Below are 27,814 nucleotides of genomic sequence, written 5' to 3' on the forward strand. Positions count from 1 at the left end.
TCTTAATCAGAGATAGATTATGAGGTCATGACAAAAATCCTAACAAACTTCACCTACCTCTTCCAGAGCAAGGTAAATTAGAGTTTCCTTGGCATTTCTTAGAGCTGTCTTCAGCTGACAATGGACAAGAACGTGGATGTTCACACTTTTTTCCGGTCCAACCTTCTTTACAATCACATCTTCCACAATTACACTGTCCATGACCTTTACAATGAATAAAATTAAAGTCTTCTAAATCCATCTCAATAAGGGCAATAGATACATTAAAGTGTAATGATAATAAGCAAACACTCTAATTTCTAAAACTTGATTTTTATTAAGTAATTGCTGTGGGAAGAAGTTGATATAATCAAGCCATTGTACCTAAAATCAGTGTTTTCTGTATAGTAATGGATATCACACTGTATTTGTTATCATACAGTTTCTAGACTACTGAATCATTTTTCCTCTTAGAAAATTATGTAGCATCTGATATATAGTATACATTTTCATACACAAGATTGTTACTCAAAGAGGTAAAGGCACTCAAATGTATTTTCTCACAACAGTGAAACTCCTCTGCAGCAAGACAATCATAAGACAACTTTCACACTCAACATAATACCACTCTCTCCATACTTTATCTCCTTATCTCACAATACTCACTCTCACCAGCACACAAAATACCCTCCGTTCTGCACTCTTAGGTCAATATTACTATGATCTACAATGCACATATAAATATATTATAAATCACACTGCAGTGCACGACCTTTACCCTGAACTTCCAATGCTACATAATGTATTAACTGCACTATTAAATACCATATCACATAGGAAAAGAATATGAAGTCCATGCCATGCTCAACATTTCATCCTTTATCTAAATCACACATTTCTACAATATATTTAAAGAACTATTTTAAAAAATGAGATCTGCTTTATGATATATTGTGCTTTAAATATATGCAATATATGTGATGCTGAATACTGAATGACATGCAAATTATGTGATGCTGAATACTGAATTTTCCCTGGCCTACAGCAACCACTTGTTTGTGATCAGCAGCTTAGGCTGTTTGAAGGCTTGGAGAGAAGGGAGAGAGGCTGAAGAGCAAATCATATATCCTCTGCTTGTCCAGCAGAAAAAGTTCTAATGTGCGCACTCGCTTCTTTTGTCAATCACTTAAAGGGCCAGGAGTCTGGCAGTACAAAATATTGCAGAAAATGTGAGCGTCAGTGTGACTATATGTATAAACCCCACACTGGTCATGCAGGGGGAAGAGAGCATCAATCATCCCACACCCCCTTACAGAACCGTCCCATCCATAGGACGAATCCAGGTGGCTGCCCCAGGCCTTGTACTTTTGGGGGTCTTGTGGCAGCCACCCCAATCATCCTATGGATGGGAAAGACTTGAGGGTTTACCAAGTGAGCCTAGCATGGCAGCAGCAGTCTCCTCCTGCACTCACCATGCTGATGGCAGGTGATACGAGCTGGAGCGACCCAGTAGCCTGCTCTGCCCTTCTGTGCTGCCCTTTCTGAGCCTGCTGCAAGTGGCCTCTCAGCATGGTGAATGCAGGAGGGGTCTACCCTGTTGCCACTGCACCAGGCCCCCATGTAATTCTCTGGGCTGAATTGTTCAGGAGAGGTGCTAAGGGGGAAGGCAGGGGCAGAGCAGGGGTGGGGTTTGGGGAAGGGGTGGAACGGGGGGAAAGCAGTGACTCTGGTGTTGGTGCAGGGGTTGCCCTAGGCCCTACACCTGGAGTAATAGGGGGAGGTTTCCACAGAGCCCATGCCCCCCTTGCTCCTGTTGCACATGCTCCAATTGAAGGGAACAGGTAAAAGGCAACTGGTCAGTTCAGCTGCAGCTGTCTAAGGATGAGGATGGATGGGTAGAACTAGCTCCTGCTGAACAACTGTCGGTCATCCAGAATGCTGATGAGGGTATCCCTGATTACACTACAGGCACCACTTCCTCCAGCTAAGGAGGTCAATAGAGACTCCAAACTGCTGCCCATGGAAAACAGGTCTGCAAGAGACTCTAGGGTCAGAAGTGATCCAGAGAACATGCTGGGAGCGGACACTTGAATCCTTAATAAGGAGAGCACTGGCTTCATAGGGCTGTGGGTCAGAACCCAGTGTAGTAGGTAGGACCCTACTCCCGTCCTGCATTTGCCACTAGGTGTTACCTCTGGGGATCACTGATATGGACTGGGCCAGATCCCCAGACTTTATTGTCAGCCTCAGCCAAGAGGCTAAGAGCTCCAGACTGATTGTTCTGTCACAGCCCCCCCCCCCCCCGCCCCCCCCGGACGGTAAGGGCAGCCCAGACAATTTTTTTGCCATGAGATTTGATGTCCTGGCAAGAAGAGGTGACTCACCGGGTCATGTCTCATACAACCCCCTTACTACACACACAGTACCCCTGTGACAATCAGCAAAATCTTTCTTCAGCAGCACGATAAAGTTTGAACCCAAAGCAAAAATGCTTGTTTCATTAGCCCACCTCTCTGGACAGCTCACTCCCTAAAACTCTCTCCAGGCACCACCCACTGCTTTAAGACCGACCCACTCTTCTTGTGTCCACTGTCACATTCTGTTTTCTCCTTGGAAACCGTAAGCACACGTTTTATAGATTTCGTCTAATATTTCTCAAACTTTTATACTGGTGACTCCTTTCCCACAACAAGCCTCTGAGTGTGATACCTCTTATAAATTAAAACACTTTTTTTATATTTAACACTATTATAAATGTTGGTGGTGAACTCAGGTTTGGGCTAGCAGCAGATAGGCTGTGAGCTCCCATATAGTAACCTTCTGATCCCCTAACAGGTCATGACTTAGTCTGAAAACCCCTGATCTAAACTAACTACATTGAATTGTTTATACCTGCAAATTCTATGTGTCTGAAATGTATGCATTTACTAGTTTATAAGCAGAAAATTGTAGGAGGCCGGTGGCCAGGAGTTCTCTACACCTACAGAAAGGCCAGCAGACAAGCTGCCATCCTGCAGGTGCACAAGAGGTGATTTTTCTTTTATGTTTGTTAATTGTTTTTCATTTTAAAATGCCAAGGACCGCTCTTCTATCCCTTGTGTGTTTTTGTGCACCTGCTAGCAGGCTGGAAATTGGCCTTATGTCCCCATGACCCAGATGTGCATCTCTGAGAGGCTAATTCACTTTATTGACTCTCTCCTGCTAAAACAACAAGACAGAAGCATATAGTCTATATGTAAATGTGCGTGTTTTCATATGGGAAGCCTCATTTTGTTGTATTTTGTTCTGCATATTAGGATGTTGATATGATTTTCTTTAAAGGATAGTTCATTAACTATATGGAAACCTCTAAAAGAAGATCATGAACTTGGATACCAAACAATATTAAACTCTTTTAAAAAGGTCTTCCCAGTAAATTGCCAATCACGCCCAAGAACTATGAAATCTCTGAGGGCATCTACCCTTCTGTGCTGTTAAGTCATAGCAGCAGGGTTCCCAGTTCCTGTGGTATGAGTCTTCAAAATGATTGCTGGCATTTCATTCAGTCACAAGTAAAATTCTTATCTGCAACAGGATTCCTATGATTCTATCCACTAATCTGGAAAGAAAAGGTTTCCTGCCTCTATCAATTAGGCAATCAGAACAACATGAGATACTTTTGAAACAGCTCAGCTCTCTTTATTGTCTATCAGGCTTGCCATTTTGCCTGAATTTACCCCAATCTAAGTAAATCTCAGTGGATTTTGAATTAAAACACTGAAAAAAATCTTGTTAAAACCTAAAATAGTAACAGTTTTGTTAAATGAAACATATCACATATGCTTTGTGATTCACTTTGTAAGCACTGTTTTTCTGCAGACATAAAACAGTAAATATATTGTCCAAAATTAACAGCTTGAATTTTGCAAGTGCTTTTCAACATTATGGATTTGGCAATGACTTACACAGATGCAAAGTACCCTCATTTGAACTGGGGTAAGTCACGCTACTAAAAGTAAGCTTACATGGGCGCACTGTGTCTAACCTAGGGGTTTGCATGGTTTATGTAAACAAAACCTTTATATAAGAACACAAATGCCAACCCCATAGTCTAGTGAAGCATAACACTCTTTTGTATTTACTCTTAACTTTTACCAAATTATTCAAATTTTTGATAACTGGAATATAACAAACTTTCACTAAAATCAATTCCAACGTACTAAAATTCAGTTAACTCTAAGATCAATTGATGCCGATAGTGGTAGATTGTAAAAATGGATAATATCCTGTATTCAATTGTTCTATTTTCTGTGATTTTTTCCCCACAACTTTCCATCACTTTTATGTAATGAAGTGTTATACATTTAGAGCTAGTCAAAATTTTAAGCAAAAAAGTGGGAAGAAAATAGTCATAAAACATTCTCACAAATACTGCTCTTTTTCTCCCTCTTTCTGACTAGTTCTACTCCCCACAGTCTTTTTCAAATATAATTGTAGTTATGAAATCTGGATCTTCATATTTGCCTTTTGTAAAGAAGTATGGAAGTGAGGGCTACATTTTGCCATCTCAGTTTCAGCCTCTTTTTCCTGTTCCAGGCTCCTCCTATGATCTTTTGAATAGAGACCAATCATGGTGGGGGGGGTGGGACATTAAATTTTGAAGTTCTTTTTAACAATTTTGTTGTTTGGTTCCAATTTTAGTTCTTAATTAGGTCAAGTCAGATTTCCACAGAACACTGGAGTGTTAATGTAATCTGTCAAGTACCTCTGAAGCTACCTTCAGTTGCTGTTGCAAGATGTGTGTTTCTGCAGAGGCCCTTGGTGCACAAAACGCATGCAATGTTTTAGTCAAAGTCCTTCTATTAGTGCTAATTTTTATCATACTTGTGATAGTTGGGCAAAAATGCAAAGGCATTGTCATCCCTAGATTTCCACCTAGTGTCATGAGGAAGCTTGGATATTAGTCTTTTTCACTCAGCAAATTGTGAGGATATTGGCAGTTGAGGTAGAATTTCTGAAACTCCAAAGGTGGGCTGTGTTCAGTGTTATATTTTCTCATAAGGATTAAAGGACTGTTCTAAGCATCCATACAGCTAAAGTTCTAGATGACTGCTCCTGAAAAATGCTAGCATCCTTTCATATTCTATTTTCTTGTCTTAGCAAATAGCAATGACCTTCTCGTTATACCTTGCATTCTTGGATGGCATCGTAAGCATCTTGGACACAATATTCTGAGTAGCAGCACAGCACCAGAGACAGAATCAACAGAATTTAATAGGAACACATATTTCCTGTATTGATGGTATATTCTCTACTACACCACTTTTTATGTTTTACCAAACATCTTGCATTAATAACCAATATGGATGCCTTTCATTTTTCCTTTAATTTTCCCCTCTGTCTCTTCATTTGCAGTGCCTAGAAATAACCCAGCAAGTTTCAATCTGTGTGGTAGAGTATATCCACAGTTAACAGCTTCAGTCATGCTTCAAATTGTTCATTTTGTGCTAGGCTGAACATGATGTACTTAGCATAGTACAAATGGGTGCTTACAGTTGGGCTCCTTAGTTCATATTTATACAAATTGGTCAAACGGTATGTTTTGTGGGGGAAAATAAAGATACAAGGTTTTTTGTGTCATTTAAGTGTTTCAAAAGATATCGTGTTATTTTATTTTAAAAATTTACCTGCTTCCAATTAAATAATTAGCACATGAGCCCTAATGTTAGCTAAGCTAAAATTACACTAAAGAAGCACAATGAGGAGCAAGAAAGAGGAAGCCAACTGGATATTCCTTCTCCCAAAATTAAATTCAAACATACGGTTTACATTTATATACTCCCCTTACCTGAACAGAAGTCATCAGAATATCTGTCATATACTGCCTTGCAGTTTCTTTCATCACACTCACAGGTATCTCCATGAATATCTCCCCAGTCACCAGTTGGGTCCACATCATGGCATGTGCATTCACCACATATACATGTGCCTAGGAGGTTGGGGGGGGGGGGGGGGGGGAAGAGAGAGGGCAGAAATGAGCCTAAGAAAGTGCATTAATAGGGATCTGTGTAGGAACTAACACTTGTTACTTTGTCTCCACAAAAGCTTTGTGAATGTAGAGTCACTGTTCCCAGTGCTCATTAGTTAAAATGTATCCAGTGGTTTCCACTGTCTCAAGCTATCTTATTCCATAAAGGAGTTTAATTGCTTCTTCCATTTAGTCTGAATGAAGGGCAACTAGCACATCCATCAATTTCAGCAAGAACTATGACTGCCCACAGTTGAAAGTCAAGTTTGCTGGCAGCCCACCAGACCCCTCCATCACAACAATATGATGTATTTGAAGAGAACTGGGCTGGATGAATAGACATTAGACACTTATAAAGTTCATTTAGTGCAAAGAATGTTAAACAGTTATAGAACACTTACAGTGGAAAAATTATTTAATGGTGATGTAATCTCTGAACAGTAACTTTTTAGAGTGACTTTTCATCAGCTGCCATAGATATTCAGTATATAATTAAACTATGTAAACTCAGAACACTGATCAAAACCCATTAATGAAGTGAGTAGAAATAGCTTTTATAACATTGTGGCATGCTGAAGTTTCATGTGAATGAAATCATGAAAAGTTAAAAAGTCCCCTGGAAATAGTACTGGGCAGGCAGTTCCCTTGTACATCCTGTAGAAGTTTCCAGGTATTAAGGATACCAGTTATACTTATTTGTACTGCTCCAATAAAAAAAAAATAAAGAAATGCTTGCTAATTAAGACATCTTAAAATTCCCTTTAGTAAGGTATCGCTATAATAGTGCAAATAAAACATTTGATTTGATACAAAGTTTTATATTTATTGTTTCCTGTATTACACAAGGTTTTTTAGTTAAAATCCAAAAATTAAATGAGCTACATTATTTCTGTATTTAAGCCAGGCTTTCAGTTTTCCCATAATTAAGATGAGAGCATTTTCTAAATGCACTCAGGATAATTAGGTGCTCATAGTAGAGCAGGCTTTCTCAGTAAAGATATATTTAAGAAAGGTATCTATGAGACTTGCCCTTTTGCTCCTCTGTAATAGTTCTGGAGAGTAGCCAAAGAAATAACATTCTCACTTAGAACTATTTGTTCAGTGAAGCCAAATATAGCAGCTGGTGAATGTAAACCTCAGTTTTTTCATTATTTCTTCCCAAATTGGCAAAATTAAATGGAAATTATAGATGAAATTCAAGTGATTGGATTTTGTGCAGAGAACTATATGTAGTTATAAAAAAAAATCCATCTTGTAAAGCCATGAGAAGGTCCTCTTTCGGATGAGATTAAACTGTTCTTTCATAGCCCATATTCTGGTATTTTGGAAACCCACAATGAGTTATCTGCCATAACCCATCCAGTGAAGCTTCATTGCAGGAGCAAGAGAAGAAAAGGCTTCCCTCTCTTGGGTCAATTTCATCTGGCAAATACATATTTTATATATAAAAATTCACATACGTATGTATATAAGAGGAAATATGTGTATGAATATACACATAGGCACACACACATGCATAAATGTATATCTATGCGTACACACATACACACAGGTGCCAATTTTTTTAAATGCAGGAGTAAAAGAAGGCAGCAAAACCAAAAACTATTACCAAAAATTATTACCTTTGTCCTAGTGCAAAATATCTACTATATATTTGAGAGAGTTTGTGTGTGTGTGTGTGTGTGTGTGTGTGTGTGTGTGTGTGTGTGTGTGTGTGTGTATCTGTCTGTCTGTCTGTGAGTCTGTTCAAGAACTCCTCCTAAACAGTAAGAGCTAGGACCATAAAATTCAGTATACAACTTCCTCTTATCATAACTTAAAGCAAGGTAAGTGTTCGGTTGTGCCAGGACAATAGGATGTGTCTGGAATATGATTGTTTTTCATAAAATGGAAAGGGAGGGGTCTGCTATCAGAGACAATTACACTGTATAATGATGACTACAGGAGTACAACAAGGGGCCAGAGATGGGGACTGGACAGCTATAACCCCAAGAGGCCATCGGGGAATGGGGAGCAAAAGGAACAGCTGTCCACTATATATTTGAGAGAGTTTGTCTGTCTGTGTGTTCCCCAGGCAGGGGACATGCACCCCTCCCTGGCTATGCCCTGGACTGGCGCTTCTCACCTGGATCCAAGTTGCTGCTCTGACATTGGGCTGGGGTTATCCTCTCTTTCTGGGGTAGCCTGCATAATGAACCCGTCATCCACAGCCCCACCCCAGAGCAATGATTTAAATGAAGAAAAAAAATCAGTTAAGGTCCCAAGAAATACCAGGTAAATCCTCTGGTATACACAGAAAATATGTGAATGACACACCTCTGTTGCTGCAGATTTTGCCATCTGGAGATGTGCATCTTTTCTTGATCTCCCATGGGGTGATGTCACACTGGAATTCACATTTATCTCCATGCCAACCAGCCTCACAGTAACAGTTTCCACAGTAACACTTTCCATGGCCTTAACCCAAAGCAAATTTTATACAGTGAGAAGACGACAAGTTTTTTTAAAAGAGCATTAATAATCTAACCATTTTACTAACTTTTTTCTTCATCCTTCCAGTGTTATGATCACAACAAAAGCAGTTGACAGTTTTTGCTTATGAATAAAATAAGATTAATACAAAAGCAATTAGGGATGTTGTACTGATATACATCTTTGAACCTGTTTTACAAATGTTCTTAATTTGTAACACATAAATCAACAATAAAATAAATGTAAATGTATGTTTGTAACAATCGTTAAACTTAATTTTTTAGTGTGGCCGGGTACATTGAGTAGATTGTGAACTTAATAGAGATTTAAGAGAACTTTCAATACACTACTCTGGATCCATCTCTCAAGCAAGAACTACAAGGTAGTGTACACTTGTAGCTTCTGAACAACAGGAGGTGAGGGAGCTCAGCCCCTTGTTGGAATCACTCCATGGGGGTCAGTGCAGATGGAGGGCTCTGAGGGTACGTCTAGACTACAGGCTTTTGTCGACAGAAGTTTTGTCGACAGATACTGTCGACAAAGCTTCTGTCGACAAAGAGCGTCTAGACTACATTCAGTTCTGTCGACAAAGCAAGCTGCTTTGTCGACAAAACCCTGTAGTCTAGACACAACCCTACATGCAATAACACCTTCTGTCGACAGAAGGCGTTATGCCTCGTAAAATGAGGTTTACCAGCGTCGACAAAACTGCTGAGTTCTGTCGACGTTATGTTGACAGAACTCAGTGGTAGTGTAGACGCAGGTATAGTTTTGTCGACAAAAGTCCACTTTTGTCGACAAAACTTTGTAGTCTAGACACACCCTGAGCAGCTTACAGAACTGTGGCTTTTTGTTTGTAACTATTTTAAACAGGAAAATTATGCACTTAGAAAAATCTGCTCTTAAAAATTAAGAACTAGCTAGAAGGTCAATCCCATCCATGAATCAAAATGGCCCTTTAACAAATGCATCCATTTCCCTACCCCAATTTTAATATCCTGCCTTTGGTCATTTGAGGTTTGAGATCCTACAAGCTTTTAAGCCCTCTGACCCAACCCACCAAAGCACTTAACTTTCAGCAGGTAAATACTCCAGTGACTTCAATGGGACTACTTACTTGTCTAAAATTAAGCATGTGATACCACCTCATGTGCTTAAAGTTAAGTACATAGTTAAGTGCTTTAGTGAGCAAGCCAAGACCTCGCAGAATTAAGTCTTTTTTCACTGTAGTATGAGTGTCAGACTCGACAGTTAGCAATTTTTGCAAGAAATGGATCAGCTGCTTTCCTGAACTATCTCATTAACCATCAGCAGTGCAAATTTGGAATTGTGAAACGTATCTTTTATAGCAAACATGACATTTCCACAGCTGTCAACCAATTATGGAAAAGGAACAGTTCCATGTGACTTATTTAGCTAACCAACACACAGCAAATTTTTAATTTCAGATATTCACAATGAAATAAAGAATTTCTTCTTAATAAATTTGTAAATAATTTCTAAAACTAAATACATTTCAGAATGTGGCATTTTTTGCAGACAATTCACACTCATATATGCCCAGAATTAGTATGAATTAAATAATTTAATCTACATTTTTCTGGTAGTGGATCTATAGTTCCTGACTGAAGAAAATACTATCCTATGAGGATACAACAAATTGCAAAGGTTAGTTAGCTATAATGTGGTCCATCTTAAAAATCAGGCTATATCTTCACTGACACTGAATATAAAATCCCTATGACTAATCCCCCCAAAAAGAAATAAAAATTGGCTGAACACTAAGGCTACGTCTAGACTGCAAGCCTCTTTCAAAAGAGGCTTTTTCGAAAGTATCTTTCAAAAAAGCCTCTTTCAAAAAAGAGCGTCTAGACTGCAAGCAGTACCCAGGCAGTCTGGACGCTCTCTTTCGAAAAAGCCCTGTTTGCATTCAAGAACGCCTTTTTTCGAAAGAGCACTTTCGAAAAAAGGCGTTCTTACTCGTGAAATTAGGTTTTCCGCCATCGAAAGAAAAGCCGCGTTCTTTCGATTTAGTTTCGAAAGAACGCGGCTGTAGTCTAGACGCAGGAGAAGTTTTTTTGAAAAAAGTCTACTTTTTTCGAAAAAACCCTCGAGTCTGGACACAGCCTAAATGGATCATTTAAAAAATAGCCAATAGGATGATAAAAGAGCCAGTTGAAAAAAAGGCTTTTTTGAACCTGTGCCACACACAATAAATAACATTCTAGGGAAACATGCCCCAAAGTAAAGTTACTGATAGTTCAATACATTGTTATATGTACTTTTCCAGCAGCACTCATACCTGGCTCATTGCTGATGATTTCTAAAATGTTTGTGTAACTAGCAGCAATCATTTCTCACAAGATTGACCCTTCATGTCTAACTTGTTTAAAGAAAATTAAAGTAATGTAGGCCACCTCTCAACTTCAGATCTGCCTATAGCTACCTACTCTTCATGGCAAGGTCAGCAGCCAGGATGTGGAGATGCCACTGAATACTGTAGGTGCACAGTAGGGAACGGCTACAGGAATCTTCACCCTTTGCTCTGAAGACCTGCCTGAAGCTGTTGTTAGATACTGAGCTAGACTGACACTGAGAACCTTTATTTTATTTTATTTTCCTCCTCCAGACTTTTTACTCCCTGTGCTAAAGTTCCACTAGGATTTGGGATTGTGATTGGAGATGAGCTCAAGCTTGGATGGTTTGCTGAATAGAGATGCTTTCCAGAATGGAAACCTCTGAAAAAAAGACTGCCTATGCAGTGTTAAAATACTGTTTTTTTAATAGATGGGATCTTTACATTTCCTTGAGATGTGAGGGAGGCCAGAGAAGATGAACATAATGGTCCCTTCTCGCCTTAGAAATCTGTTATTCATGAAATCTATTAAAATTGGAAAATATTCCTTTGGGGGAGCTGCATGGAAGGAGTACATCTAGGACCTGTGGAGCACATCAAATGGAGCAACAAGCACAGAAGAGAGAAGGTAGGATGATTTAGGGTTTGGGAAGTTTCAATTCAAAGTTATATACTTTTGGCATTTTTCTTCTTTGTTGTTTGCTTTGTCTCTTTGGGGTCCAGTCTTGTATATGCTTTGCTTTTAGTAGAAGAGGAGCACCCCAGCACAACTGCTCATGTTAAAGTTAAACTATGCATACATTTGCAAGATAAGAGTCTTAGTTGGCAAGCTGTCCAAGGCTGTACTCCTATCTTACTGTTTGTAATATCTTTAATTGGACCCTGATTTATCTAGGTTCTAGTATAACTGATGGGGTGGATTAGGCCCTGAGGCCTCCTGCTGGTGGCCTTATGATCCTGCCCTAGAAAAGGGAAGTAGAGAGGTTCTCCACACTGTGTGGGATGCAGGCAATCAGGGCCCAGCAGGCTAATGTAAGAACAGCTGCAGGGCCAGAGTGAGTTCAGTTCCTTGCTAGAGCTGGAGGAGTGTGGATGGCTGAGGGAGCTACAGACCCTTGGATGAGGTAGTGCTACCAGAAGCTTGGGCGAGCAAGAAAAATCCTCAGCTGATTACAAGAATGTATCAGACTAAGGCCCTGAAGTAAGGGTGCAGATGGTTCAGGGCTGCGAGGAAGTAGCTCAGGGAATTAGAGTAGCAGTGCAACTTAGATAAAGAGACAGAGTGACAGCTGCTCTACAGGGTCCATGGGCTAGGACCCAGAATAGCGGTCAGTCCCAGGCCATCCCCAACCCACCATTCATCACTGGCAGAAGTGGCTTTGACTTTAAATCCTGGTCTACACTAGGGAGTCATTTCAAAAGAACTCCCCTTATTTCGAAACAACAAACAGAGTGTCCACACTACCAACCCCATTATTTAGAAATTAGGGGCTGGTTATTTCAAAATAATTACTCCTGCTTTCCATGAGGTCTAACGCTTAATTCAAAATAGCAGTAGTGTGGACGCTCCACTGCTGGTATTTCGAAACAACTACTCCCAGAGGCATTCAAAGTAATTATTCCCCAGTGCTTCCTGGGGCTTTAAGTAGAGGTAGCGCAGCCACATTCAAAAAGCCTGCCTCAGACTAATTTTGAGGCTTCCCTGTAGTGTGGACATGCTATTTTGAAACAGTTATTTCGGGAGTTATTATTTTGAAATAAATTATTTTGACATAATTTCCTAGTATACACAAGTCCAAAGCCACTCTAGAAGAGGGAGTGACCTGTAGAGACCCAGCTGAAGAACTGGGGCTAGAAAGGCCCTGAGAAGGTAAAGACATTGTCTCCAGGGAAGAAGTCCTGAGGCACCTCTCTATTTCAGAGCAGGGACAAACTGAGAGAGACATTACCGAGGGCACTGAGGGAGGCCCCTGTTGGACTTGTACCCTGAAAATAGTTTGCTTTGCTTTTATCTCACAGACAAACTGCATATGACTTGGCTGGAGTGCTGGGTCAGTAAAGGCCCACCAAAAACAGGTAGAGGGGGAGTACAGGATAATGTGCGTGGCTAGGGGGGCACTCGTGACAGGTGAGTGAAACCCATTACACTAATCAATTTCCATAGTGATGGATTATGAAGATACAAGCACTAGGGACCTGGTTCATGGGTGTATTTCTCCATTCACTCTTAAATTCAGTAAGTACATCAGCATAAAATTGGAGTTTTACAGAGATAAAGTTAGTCCCCTGTTGGATTATGGCACCACTGAATGAAACAAGCATAGGGAATAAGAGGTTAGGAAAAAGCTTTATCATGAGACAAAGCACTGATGAGAAAGGATGCACAGAAAAATGCAACAGTAAAGTTTAATGGGGTTTTGTAAAATGTCAAGTGATATCAAATGTAATAACATATGGCAGTAGTTCTTTAAAATATGTGAAAATACAATATACATTGAATCACTGACTTATATCCTTCCCCAGCTTTTACTTTGGTCAATTGTTTAATAAATTGGGCAGAATTCCCAGGGTATAGTTTTTTTCAAGTGTCATATTACTATCATCATTTTAAAAAAACTTATTATGTACATCCAAAGTTCTTTTCTCTCCAAGGACAGTACAGAGAGTTAAACAAATAGAAATTATTTTGGTTTCTCTTTATATGGATGATTACAGATAGTAATACATATTTTACACATACTCCCCAATATAAAATTGCAGTACTATGAAAGTGAATCTGGTACCCTTGTGTATGTGTGTGTGCATTACACATTTCTAATTCCACTTTTCATAATATCGTACTTCTCTGTTTTTAATGTAGCGCTACAGTCTCTCTTTTTTTCTTCCATCCATGCATGTATCTGTGTTGTACATGTGACTCATTTGCTAGAAAATTTAGCAGATTTCTGGGGTTAAGCACCCTGGCTCCTGTTTTTCTTCATAAAAGCAGACAGTGGCTCAGGGCTGCTATGTTCTCATCTGAAATTCTTACTCATTGTTCACAATGGGTATTCATGCTATTTATCTCTTTGTCTCTCAATGCATGCATGCAATGAAGTTACTTTTATAATTCCAATAAGTACAAATCTGAAACCCTGTATTACTCTATTGAATATTTTAAAAAGATTTGAGTGCTCTTCTTTACTTATTTACTAATGGACTTACCTGTACAGATTTCTTCTATTTCATCATCTATGCATTCTCGGTCATCACACTCACAAAATTTACCATAGATCAGTCCATTCCCTTCTGAATTCTCACACTTACATCTGCCACACTGACATACACCTGTAAACATTTTAAAAAACAACTCTATATGATTATAATTTAAAGAAAAATTAGTTGTTGCTGTTTTATTTAGTACTGAGATAGGTTTTTATACCTTATTGCTGAGCTGATTGAAACATAACACAAAGGTTCAGGGAGGAAGGGAGGTTTATTTGATGTGTAAATAGATTTTTTTTTAGTTTTCTCACTCTACAAAGAATAAAGAACCATCACAGGAAGTATAGTTGTGACCTCTCTGGTTTGGCACCCTGTGGACCTGAGCAGTCCCAGACTAGGCAGTTTGCGGGACTGGGGGTGTGTGTCAATGCTCCCCTGTTGGCTACCCCACTGCTGACTCCTCTTTTTGGGGCTCCCCACCCTGCTGCTGCACACTGCTGCTGGGGGTTCCCCAGGGTTTCCCTGCTGGTCTACGCTGCTACACCCAGCCCTGCTCGTTTTTTCCCTTCAGCCAGTAACTGGAGATTTTCAAACTCTGTATTAATTAATGCATTTGAAGGACTTCTGGTTAGATCCATCATAATATCTTCATATACCCAGACTGTCTTCCTCCATACAGCATTAGGGATGTTCAAATGTGTTTATTTTGGTACCCACTGATACAGAGGCAGCAGTGCAGTTGGGGGCAGGAACCAGTATGTGCAGGGAGCCCCCCAGGTGCTCACTGGTAGCCTGCTTAAAAGCAAGCTCCCTGTGAGCACCAGTCAGGGCCGGCTCACAACATTTTAGCTCCCCTGAGGCGGGGAGCTCAAATGATGCCCTCATGCCACCTTTTCTCCTGCCTGCCTGTTACGTCTCGTGTCCTCCTTCCTCCAGCACAACTCTCCACCATCTCTGTGCGTCTAGAGCAGAGAGAATACATATGCACCAGAGGCAGAAACAATTTTCTAATGGTGCCCCTTCACAGTCTGGCACCTGAGGCGGCCACCTCAGTTCGCCTCATGGTAAGGCCAACCCTGGCACCAGTGCCTGCTGACTCCTGTCCCCATGCTGCTGCTTCTGATACAGAAGTAACAGTGCAGGGTGGTGGGGAGCTGCATGTAAGCATGCACATTAACTGATGAGCCTGGTACACTATCACATCCCTATACAGCATAGACTTTGAGAGACGTGTTTCCCTTTTTGTAATGGCTCTCATATGGTGGTGTGTGTTTCCATTGAAAGTGGGCACATTTATTAACATGCATGTTATTTGTAAGGTGACATAGCAATACAGCTTGATAAATAGTGCAAACATTGTCTACAATCTCTTAATAACAAAACACAAACTTTTGGAACTAATATAACATTAGATGATCATCACAGTGATGCTGCCATGCAACCTGCGTCCCAACCTGAACAACTCAAATTCTTTAAAAATGACAAGAACTTGATTACAAATAAGCTACAGATCTAGAATTATTTGCTGACGTTACTTAGTGAATAATGTTGGATAATGAATAACTTCAAGAAAACGCCAATCCGTCACCAGATGATTCACAAATAGAAAGAGAGAGAAAATGTATTAATTACAAATTATTCAACCAGCTTTCTGTATAACTGTGTGCATGTATTTTTATAAAATGCATTAAGAAGTTGGTCTCCTAGGGTTCTGTTTTTTCTTTTTGCTTCAGATACAAACCTTAGGCTGTGTCCAGACTCCATGCCTCCGTCGACGGAGGCATGTAGATTAGCCAGATCGGAAGAGGGAAATGAAGCCGCGATTAAAATAATCGCGGCTTCATTTAAATTTAAATGGCTGCCCCGATCTGCCGATCAGCTGTTTGTCGGCAGATCGGGAGAGTCTGGACGCGATGCCCCGACAAAGAAGCCTTTCTTCATCGACACAGGTAAACCTGGTTTCACGAGGCTTACCTGTGTCGATGAAGAAAGGCTTCTTTGTCGGGGCATCGCGTCCAGACTCTCCCGATCTGCCGACAAACAGCTGATCGGCAGATCGGGGCAGCCATTTAAATTTAAATGAAGCCGCGATTATTTTAATCGCGGCTTCATTTCCCTCTTCCGATCTGGCTAATCTACATGCCTCCGTCGACGGAGGCATGGAGTCTGGACACAGCCTTAGAGTCTAAGAATAAAGGTCAGCTAAGTAGGTAAAAGACCTGGTGCCTCACTGGGCAAGTATTTGCAAATACATGCTTGATTGATTTGTTTAATTCAGTTTCACACATATATCAGATACCTGTTTCAGGTGCTAGGTGTAATTGCTACCAGGAAGATTTGAACCTGGGATTTCTGGAGTTTAGTGTAAGACCCTCTACAGCTCCAGCTATAAATCCAGCTGGCTCTCAACTTTGGCTGTAGTGCTCACTTGTTCTTATCTCTTGCTATAAGTGGTCTACATGCCACTATATGGGACAGTGAACCACACCCACTAGGTGTGTGGGTTACATAGGCAATCTGGCAAATAATTTAATAAAACATAGTCCACAACTAAACTAAACTAAACAATATTAGCAGCCCAGTGGCCAATCCCACACAACACCAATCATAGCCTGTGAACAAAACATTCTGTCTTCCATCTGGATATTAGATAGATAGATAAACAGATAGAGAGGCTACTCTTTTATGAGAGCTTTGCCTCCACACAAACTGACTCCCTATTTAAAAATTGAGCAAATGATTGAGTCTTCACCACCAGTCTTGCCTTAATTTCTCTTTTTATCTACTTGGATAATTCCCACAGACATTAGCACTTATCATAAAATTTAAATGGAGAAACAAAGAGTTGCAACAGCTCAGAGTGTAGAAGGGTTTTGGCTGTAGGTTTCCTAATCAAAATTACATAGCAAATGTTTTGTGATAGTAAGTTTTAATAATCAATGTTACACTTCGGCTACGTCTACACTGGCCCCTTTTCCGGAAGGGGCATGTAAATTTCATGAGTCGTAGTAGGGAAATGCGCGGGGATTTAAATATCCCCCGCGGCATTTAAATAAAAATGTCCGCCGCTTTTTTCCGGCTTTTAAAAAAGCCGGAAAAGAGCGTCTACACTGGCCCCGATCCTCCGGAAAAAGTGCCCTTTTCCGGAGGATCTTATTCCTACTTTGAATAAGATCCTCCGGAAAAGGGCACTTTTTCCGGAGGATCGGGGCCAGTGTAGACGCTCTTTTCCGGCTTTTTTAAAAGCCGGAAAAAAGCGGCGGACATTTTTATTTAAATGCCGCGGGGGATATTTAAATCCCCCGCGCATTTCCCTACTACGACTCATGAAATTTACATGCCCCTTCCGGAAAAGGGGCCAGTGTAGACGAGCCCTTCCTGTTTAAATTTCTAGAAGGATTTTTGCAAATGCCTCATTTGCATCTTATAAAAAAAAATCTAAGCCCCTCTCCATGTTAATGTTGTTACCACGTCCTTTTGATGAGTAAACCATCTGGCACAGTTGGAGTCTTCATCAATTTAAAATAGTTATGGATGAGCCAGAACATTAAATCGAGCATTCTGAGTACTCTTTAGAGGTAATTTAAAAGTCATAACACTTTTTCACATAAATCCTTTGAAAAAGTTTAAACTAGCAGTGCATATTATGTCTAGCAATTTGCATACTACAGTTTAGGTTATTTTCCACTGATTTTTCTGGATGAAGAAGTCATTCAGAACATCTGGAGTTCATGTCAATTTTAAAGGATAGACTGGGCCCTACTGACTTATTTTCATTGTATTATTTGAATTCCATTACACACACACATGCTCACCAATAGATTTTCACACAAATTCAGTGTCTCTATTAGTATACTAAGCAATCGTTAAAAACATATTCCATGAAGTTTTAATTAAAACATTTCAAATGGCATCATGATCTATAAGGTAACACAGTGAGGACTTTGACCATTAAGGAAATTATCTTACCTGCATTAGAACAGATAATATCTTGAGAATTTTTACACATTTCATTGCTTTTCTTCCGTGTAAGGTTACAAGTAGTTGGGTACTGACAAGCTTCACCATACCAGCCTTCATCACATTTGCATTTCCCACAGTCACACTTTCCATGGCCTAGGAATTTACAAAAACAGTGTCAAATTCAGTTATCATTCTAACTTATTTTTTCTTATCTGCTTTTTTAAAAAGTTACAGTTGCATCAACAAAATTTAAAGTTGACATCTTTAACAAAATCAATTTAAGTTATGTTTCCACAATTACAAATATGACTATTTTTCTAAAAACTAGAGAAAGTTTAACTTTGAAGAGATATATAAATGTAGGTAACTTCAGAGTACATTATTTTGATAGTCTTGAATGGCTATTTTTAAAAATGGTTATAGAAATAGACTACTACTACTACATAATCAATATATAGCCTGATTTTTTTTAAAAAAATCCTTAATTGTTAATCATTATTGTCACAATAAAATGAGAGAGAGAGAGAGAGAGAAAGAGAGAGAGAGAGAACTTATGTTAGGGCACGTCTACACTTCACATGCTTATTTCAAAATAAGCTATTTTGGAATAATAACTCCCAAAATAGCTATTTAGAAATGGTGTGTTCAGACTACAAATGCCCATCAAAATAACACAGATCTATATTGAAATAGCGTGTCCACACTGATTGGAGGCTGAATTGCATTTAAGGTCTCCCGGAAGCACTCCAGGAAGGGCATCAAGACAGCAGTCACTTCCTGGAGCTGCTGCCTGAGGCTATCTGAGGCTCATGCTTAAAGGAATTCCCCTCTAAAGCTGTGTCTCAGGATCTTCACTTTTGCCTAACTCCTCGAGGGATAGCAAAATCATCTCACTGCCTAGTCTGGTTTCCCTTGTAGACACCACAGCACACCAGCTATGGAGCCAGATCTGCTGCAAAGCACTTGCCAGCTCTCAGACATCCTGCTGCACCTCCTGCTGCAGTTACTGCAGGCTGCCCACGTGGCACTGCAGAACTAGGGCCTGCAGCTCACCATGGGGCACCTTCTCACCTCTCTCCACATGCTGCTCATGCAGCACGACTCCTCCTTGCCCTCCCCTGCACACCGTGAACCACCGCTTCTGGCACCAGGACACCTGTTCCGACTGGTGGGACCGGATCATCATGGAGCGATAGGATGACAAGCAGTGGCTCCAGAACTTCTGCATGCAGAAGGACACCTTCTGGAGCTCTGTGAGTGGCTTACTCCTGCCCTCTGGCAATGGAACACCCACATGCGACCTGCCATCCCCCTCCATAAATGAGTAACAATTGCACTTTGGAAGCTCACCACACCAGACGGCTATCGCTCCATCAGGAACCTGTTCAGCACGGGGAGATCAACCATCGGGGCCATGCTCATGCACAGGGCTTGACAAATAATGTAATCTACTCACCCAGGGTGAGTAGATTACGACCCAGAAGAGCCGGCGCAGAGCGATCTGCGCATGTGCAGAACAAAGAACAGCGTGAAACTGCGCGGCTGGCGAATAGGGCTCGCCACTGCTTAGCGAGCCCTATTCATGCAGGTTTGACTCTCTTATGATTGTCCTAGGACATTGTTTGAACTGGTGGAATGGGATTCCCTAGGAAATGGGTGGGTGGACTCTCCCTCCCTGGAGGTTTTCTAGCCCTGCCTTCACAAAGACCTGCTGGGGTTGGGGAACTTGGGGGTTGCTCCTGCCGTGGGAAGGGGTTTGGGGAATTTCTGAGGGCTCTGGCAACCATGTGATTCTCCATTTGTATACTTTTACAGGCGGTGATGTCCATCGACACCATCCTGCTGTGCAGGGTCGTCACTCTGAGCGACGTGGATCTCATCATGGCTGGATTTGCCACCATGGGCTTTCCCATCTCCAGAAGGGACATTGAGGGTGCCCAGAGCCCCATCCGGGCCACCAACCACTGGCTATTGGATTACATCAACCAGGAAGGGTACTTTTCCATGGTCCTGCAGGTCGTCATTGGACCACCAAGGCCGTTTCACTGACATTAACATTGGGTGGTAAGGGAAGGCGCACGAGCCTGCATATTTCACAAATGGAATGGCCCCCAGGAGATGACGGCCTGCTGTATCCTGCACAACCTGAGCGAGAACAAGGGGGAGACATTCCTACCAGGGTGGGGGGCAGAGACTGAGCAGCTTGCAAATGCCTTTGAGCAGCTGTGCACTGCTGCAATCTGGTAGGACCATCAGGGGACTGTGCACATCCAGGAGGTCCCAAGGGAGAGTTTCAGACAAGACCAGCTGTGACACTCTCCACTGGTGTCCCATCACGGTGTCGGGAGTAAGGCAGGCCTCTCCAGAAACACTGCAGGAGGGCTGGGTTCTGTTGTGGCAGCCTCATGCAACTGTGTGCTCTAGACTAGTGCTCCATGTGCACCCATGTGCCCAGGATGCTGTGTGATCCCCAGCCCAAGAACAATGAGAGAGGAGTGCACAGCGCCATGCTGCCCACCACCTCCTCTCTTGTGTGTCTAGGGAAAGTAATATAGTGATAGAAATGTAGCCGTTTTAGTCTGGTGTAGCTGAAACAAAAAAACAGGACTATGTAGCACTTTAAAGACCATCTTGTTAGTCTTTAAAGTGCTACATAGTTTTGTTTAGGGAAAGTAATGGAACTCACCTGATGACATCCCAGGAAGCGGGTACTGGCTCTACGGGCAGGCTGACCTCCTGACTGGCAGGCATCATCTCCTAGCTGGCCTCATCTTTCTCCTGCCCCTCCTTTTTGCCCATGGGCCCACCCTCCAGGAGGTTGACAATAGGCGCCTCCAGCCCAGTGTCCACAACCAGATGGAGGGAAGGGACTGACCACCTTACCAGGATGTGGTGGACCTGTTCATAATAGGGGCACGAATGGGTGCTACTCTGGAGCAAGAGCTCTGCTCCCTGGCCTTGGTGTACTTGTGCCTCTGTTCTTTCACTTTCATGCATACATGCTCCTGCGAGTGCATGTGGCCCTTCTGGCCCAGGCTCTCAGCCATCTGCCCACAGAGATCCACATTCCCGCGCCTGGTACAGAGATCCTGAAGGTTTACTTCCTCTCCCCAGACTTCAATAAGATCCAGCATCTCTGCACTAACTAGGATGGTGTCTTCCTTTTCTGCCCTTGGGCAAGGGCTTGGGAGCTGGTTGCCAGCTTGCTAGCAGCCCTTCAGGGCTCGGTGGGGGCAGTGGGATTAGCCATTGCTGCACACAAGGGTGGTGCTGCGTGACACAGGGCTGGCTGGGCCTTCCTTCTGCCATAAGCCCTTTCCTCTGTGGCTGCAGCTTTAAGGCCTTCAGGGGAAGGAGAACTATAAATTTCTGATAGGTGTGGACAGAGTGGCTACCAGGGCAGCTATGAGAAGCCCTGGAGGCCAATTATTTTGAAATAACCACAGCTGCCCTGTCTACACATGCCCTATTTCAAAATAGTCGTTATACTTCGTGAAATGAGGGTTTATTATTCCAGAATAAGAAGCCCGTTATTTCAAAATCATTTTGAAATAACAGGCTTGCTGTGTAGATGCTCACCTTCTTATTTTGAAATAAGATGAGTTATACACACACACACACACACACACACACACACACACACACACACAGAGCTTGACAAACCCAAGCGAGAGCTACTCGCCAGCCCCGCACTGCTCATGCGCCAGACTGGCACTGCACATGCGCGAAGCACCGGTAAATGGGGCGCACGGAGCAACTGGCTGAAATCTACTTGCCACGGGCAAGTAGATTCAGCTGTTTGTTGAGCTCTGTATATATTTCATGAGTAGTATCAATATCATTCAGGGGTGGCCCGTGAGCCTAGGCGAGTTAGGCAGCTGCCTAGGGCACTGCTGGCTCGGGCGCCTGATGATGTCGTCACAGGGCACCGGGGCGCCCCATGATGACGTCATGGCCATTGACAGCCATGCAGGCAGTGGCACCGATTGTGCTGCCCCGCCTAGGGCACCAGCTGCTGCAGCCGGCCTCGGGCCACTCCTGATATCATTGCTTAGTAGGTTAACACTGCAAGAGCTTCAAGGGTCAATCCAACTTCTTTCATCAATAGAGGGCATAGTATATAGCAACATAGATCTGTACACTGCATGTCTTTTGCAATATCTCACAGGGTAAAGATATCCATATGAACCATAAGTAAAATCTGGAATTTCACTTATTTTTTTTTTACACAAGGTCCAACAGGTTTCACAAATCCTTTAAATATCTTAAAAGATTTCTGGCTACACTGACTAGATCACTGACTGTACTGTTCCTTTATGTTGCAGATAAACCACTGTATTCCAAATTAATGATTAAACATAAACTACAGACAGTTAAATTTCAAGTTTCCCTTTTACATTTTTAGACTATGCATGATCTCTTGTAAAGAATTTTATTAAGAACAACATATGGCTTCAAATAGTTGCATACAAAGGCCATCTATCTAACTGGCAAGTGAACACTCTAAATGGGTCACTTAAATTCTCATCAATAATATTTTAATTTTAAATATGTCAATGTATCTGCAGTCAGAAATGCTAAAGCACAACACACCTTGTGCTAATATTGTGGAAATTAAATAAGCTATTGCAAAGAAATTGCTTTCATGATGTAAATCCAGTTTGCCTGCTAATTAAATACATTCATATTTGCTATGTTGAGACACAGTTCAACAATTAAAGGAGATGTTAAAGAACATCAGTATTCATTTTTATAAATCAATCAATCAATCAATAATAGATAAACAAACAAATTAACAAATGAATAAACAAATGGCTTTTTCATATGATCTCTATTTGCACATGAGAAAGGTGAATGCCAGCAGAAAAACTGTGCAACAAATATTTATGTAGCCTGTTTCAGTGATAGTTAATGACATAACTCTCACAGGTTAAAAAAGATAAGCCCCAGTGAAGCAAAAACAAAATAAAACAAATCAACCAAAACCCATTTCCTTCTCCTTTTTAAAGAAAACTCAGGACAGCAGCTAAGTCTTCTTCAATACCACCTTCCCTTGTTGATTTCCTGGCTTGATCTCTGCTGGTAAAAAAAAGAAGTGCCAATAAAAGCGAGACTTACTTTTTTTGCTGTTCTTCCTTTATCTAATCATTATAGCAACTCAGTAGTAACTACTGAATACTCTCCCTTACTTGGTGGTCTGGCAGCACTAATCTCTCTCAGTCATCAGAGCTAGGCACTAATCAAAATATATTAGTGCAGAAAGGAGAAAAAAATAATCTTCTTTAAATTGAAATCAACTGCTTGGCATGGTAAATAGAGACTTTCTGCTGGTGTAGCTGTGTCCTTGGATGGTTGATTGCTTTATTTTAAAACAATTCTTTAAAAACAAAATTATTGAAGGCTTTTTCTCTGAAAAATAAAATAGGTAAAAACAATATAAAATGTTCACTATCCTCCTTTATGATTTTGAGCAGCCATAAGGAATTTAGGTGGTAAGAACACTGTAAAATGGGTATTATGCATTTAATTTTATTCTTCCATGAAACACTGTAGTTGTGATAATTTTATAGTTACAATTCTTAATCAGGGATAACCAAAGGACATGTGCCTGGTCAAGGGAGTATTCTGATAAAGTATGGAAGGCCACAAATCAAGCTACAGAAGTTCACATCTCTCTGAGTCTTTCCATTCCACATGAGGCAATGAACAGTAGATCTGCACTGCGAGGCAACATATCCATCAGCCTTATCCCTGCTTATGTACCATCTCAGCAACACCCAGCAAACCCATAGTCCTCCCCTATATGGTACTATGTCCTCTGTGACAAATGAAAGGACATGTAACTCCTTTGCAGACACTTGTCCCAAAGACATACACCAGTCCCATTGCATCTGAGGACTGCTGTGATGACTGTGGACAGGAATCACAAGATCTGCTGTTTAATGCACAGTAAAAATAAAACAACAAAAAACTGCTCAACCAAATCCCAGCGTTCACTCAACCCATTCTAGTTACTGTTAAGTAACCTGCATTTAATCACACGTGCATGCATAAGTAAATCCAAATATTTACATACAGGTTTGATCAGGTCAATAACTTTTATTTGGGAAAGGATATAAAATAGAATTTACAAAGCTGCATTTCTACTGCTGGGCCTTCCCCTCTAATGCATTCCCCTCATCATTGTTAGTTTTAGTTTTGACTCTACAATCCACTCCTAATGTTCACTCTGCACATAATATACCTCATGACTAAGTATGATCAGAGAGATACAAAACCAGAAAAAAACCTTACTTCTTTTGTGAACTTTTATGCTCCGGGTGCCTAAGTGTATAACTGTGTATGCAGGTCTCATTTATTGTAACAAGACACAGAAAATTAGTCCTCATTCACAAGAGTTAACAGTCTAAAAGGAAAATACAGAATAGATCTGGATATGTGGTTAAAACACCAAATTGGGATTCAGTAGATTGATTTCAGTTCTTGGTTCTACCATAGACTGTCTGCGACACTTTAGTTAAGTCACTTAAACCCTCCAGCTGCAAATATGGGGATAATAATACTTCCATTTTTCATAAAAGTGTTGGAAGACAAATTCATTAATGTCAATGAGATTCTCAGATACTATAGATCAAGGGCACCATTTATGGGGAGCTAGGGAGACAGAAGCCCCCCAGCCAAGTTGGAACTCCTGGATTTCATTCTTGAGGTCTGCTTAAAGCCCATGTCCTGCCTCCAGAGGCAGTTCTTAAATGCATTAGCGTTTGAGCTGTTTGCAGCTTCGCTTTTGGGGCAGCGAGGCAGGGTGATTAAGAATAACAAAAGACAGGGCATTTCCAGTAATTGAAGGATTGTTAGATCATCATGAAAACATTGCAGAGTACTCCACTTAAAAGATGAGGGAGTGGGGGAGAATAGGAATGAGTGTTGTGCTGCAGGGATCTGCATTTAGACCACTGTTGTTGAACTTCTCATAAATGTTCTTGAAAAAGGGGTAAACAGTGATTAATCCAAAGCTGAATGCAAAGAATACAAAGGGATCTCACACATATGAGTGATTGGGCAACACAAGGGCAGATGGATTTCAGTGTAGATAAGTGCAAAGGAATGCACATGGAAAAATATAATCCTAACTATAGATACAAAAATGATGTGGTCCAAAATAGCTGTTACCACTCAACAAAGAGATCTTGGAATCCTTGTGGATAGTTCCCTGAAAATATCTGCTCAATGTGCAGTGACAGTCTAAAACTTAAAAAGCTAACAGAATATTGGGAATCATTAGGAGAGGAATAGATAATAAGGCAAAATACCATATTGCCTCTATATAAAGTCATTGTATGCCCACATCTTGAATACCATATGCAGATCTGGTCACCCCATCTAAAAAATATATTACATTTGGAATGGGTACAGAAGGGGCAACAGAAATGATTAGGGGGTAAGGAACAACTTCCATATGAGGAGACATTAATAAGACTGAGATTTTTCAGCTTGGAAAATAAATGACTATAGGATGGGGGGGATATGTTAAAGGTCAGGAAAATCATGAATGGAGTGGAAAAATAGAATAAGGCAATTTTATTCATTCCTTCACTAACCTAACACAAGAAGATGACCCAATTAAATTTATAACCAGCAGATTTAAAGCAAACAAAAGAGGCGACAAGGGATAGATCATGAAGACTGCCTCTTCTGTTTATTCCTTCTGAAGAACCTGGAACTGGCCACTGTTGGAAGACAGAATACAGAGCTAGAAAGACCATTGGTCTGACTCAGAATGGACATTCTGATGTTCTTATTTGCCCACTGCTGTAACCCAATAGACCCCATTCCTCTTCCAGAGTTGAGCTAGAAACCAGGAGTCTGATGTGGTTTCTCTGTTACTAAATCTGTGAAGAGAAAGTAAGACTATATATATTAAAATTTTAAAGCTAACTAGTGTCCCTTAGGTGACTTTCCACAAGATGTCAGAATATGCTAGTGTTAGAGCTGAGAGGACTAATATTTATTTAATTTTCTTTCTTTTATATAGGAATTAGATACAGTGCTCCTGTCCTGTCAGCTAACTGCTAAGTTACCTGCCAAAAAAAGTAGAGTTTTCCAGTGCCTTGGTAGCCCCTGGACACAGAAAATGTGTGTGGGTGGAGAGGGCAGATGGGATTGGTTCCCTCCCCACCCCATTTTGTGCTTGGCTTGTACTGAGCATGACCAGTAACACTGCTGAAGCCTCTGTCCTCAATCTGCCCCCCTCATGCTCTCACTCTCTTCCCTCCCCATCATGGCATGCACAGGTTACCCCCTGACAAAATCTGAAATGGCATTGCTGCTACAGAAGATCAGAGCCACCAAGACAAAAAATAAAATAATAAGGAACTATTAGGAAAGACAAATGATAACAAAAATATCATATAATTTCACTGTATTAATCTCTAGTATGCACTCATCTTGAATACTTCAAGTAGTTCTAGTCAACTCAGCTCAAAATACATATTTTAGAATTGGGAAAAAAAGCAGAGAAGGGCAACAAAAATGACGACAGATAAGGAACAGTTTCCACATGAGGAGAGATTATAAAGACTGTGACTGTTCAGCTTAGAAAAGAGATAATTAAGGGGGAATATGATAGAGGTCTATAAAATAATAAATTGTGTGGAGAAAGTGAACAAGGAAATGTTATGTACCCATCACACAATATAAAACCTAAGGTTCACCCAATGAAATTAATAAACAGCAGGTTTAAAACAAACATAAGGAAGTACTTCGTTACACAATACTCAGTAAACTTGTGGAATGCATTGTCATGGGATGTTGTGAAGGGAAAAGTATCTTGGGTTCAAAACAAAATTATGATAATGGAGGACAGGTCCATCAATGGCTATTAGCCAAAATGGTCAGGGATGCTACCTGATGCTCAGGGTGTCCCTAAACATCTGACTGCCAGCAGTTGGGACTGGACAAAATGGATGAATCACTTGAAAATTGCCCTGTTATGTTCATTTCCTTGGAAGTGTCAGGCACGTGCCACGGTCAGAAGCCAGGATACTGGGCTAGATGGATCATTGGCCATACTGGGTCAAACCATTCTTATATAAGGAATTGTGCTGTCTTTTAAATAATTTTTCATATCTTTTTCTTGAGGCACTTTCCACTAGGGCTGAGTTGAAAGCTGTACTCGAGAAATTGACCTTGCAGTGCCCTATGTACTCAAATAAAGCACTTGGTTCACTAAGCAACTACATTAGATATATTGCCTCTGGTGGAATTGAAATTTACATTTCTAGGAATAACCTGCAGTGACCAGGGGAAAAAGTTATTGGTATAGTGTCCTATTGATAGGTGTATTTTAGATACAGATTATTCCAAGACAAATAATCTTCTAAACAAACAAAACAAACAAACAAAACAAATTCAAAAAATCTATCTGCCTTTCAGATGGTGATAATTTTTTCTAGGTTTTTCTATTTCTCAGATCTCACTTTTGATTAAAAAGTAATTGTTAAATTTTAGTTATCAACACAGTGTAGAGCAGGGAAGGGAGAACCTACAGCCTATGGGCCAGATCCAGCCTCTGGCTTGCTTTGATCTAGCCTAAAGTCACGCTTCCACCCACAGCGGGGCAAGCCAGTGCTTGTGCTCCATCCCTATAGCAAGTCTCCAAGCATCGGTACCCTGCTGCAGGATTGGATTGCAAGCGCTGGCTCACCCCACTGCTGGGGGAAGCCTCAACATCCCCCTCTGGAGCTGGAGTATAAGCACCAACTTGCTCAGTTGCTGGAGAAAGTTCAGATCCATGGCGACTCTCCCTGCCGCAGCTCTGGAGCACATGTGGA

At 41.0% G+C, this 27,814-nt stretch overlaps 1 protein-coding gene across 1 annotated transcript in view; it reads right to left on the reverse strand.

The window, feature by feature from the left end:
* The window catches only part of ITGBL1 (integrin subunit beta like 1), a 253,955-nt gene that overhangs the window by 96,255 nt on the left and 129,886 nt on the right, over positions 1 to 27,814 (reverse strand). The window contains exons 3-7 of the mRNA XM_075918746.1: positions 17,988 to 18,134; positions 14,019 to 14,141; positions 8,303 to 8,443; positions 5,807 to 5,947; positions 58 to 204 (exon numbers count right to left, since the gene is read on the reverse strand). Of these exons, the coding sequence (XP_075774861.1) occupies positions 58 to 204; positions 5,807 to 5,947; positions 8,303 to 8,443; positions 14,019 to 14,141; positions 17,988 to 18,134 (699 nt within the window). The remainder of the gene's footprint in view (positions 1 to 57; positions 205 to 5,806; positions 5,948 to 8,302; positions 8,444 to 14,018; positions 14,142 to 17,987; positions 18,135 to 27,814) is intronic.

Source organism: Pelodiscus sinensis, chromosome 1 (assembly GCF_049634645.1).
Source record: "Pelodiscus sinensis isolate JC-2024 chromosome 1, ASM4963464v1, whole genome shotgun sequence".
Classification (NCBI taxonomy): domain Eukaryota; kingdom Metazoa; phylum Chordata; order Testudines; family Trionychidae; genus Pelodiscus; species Pelodiscus sinensis.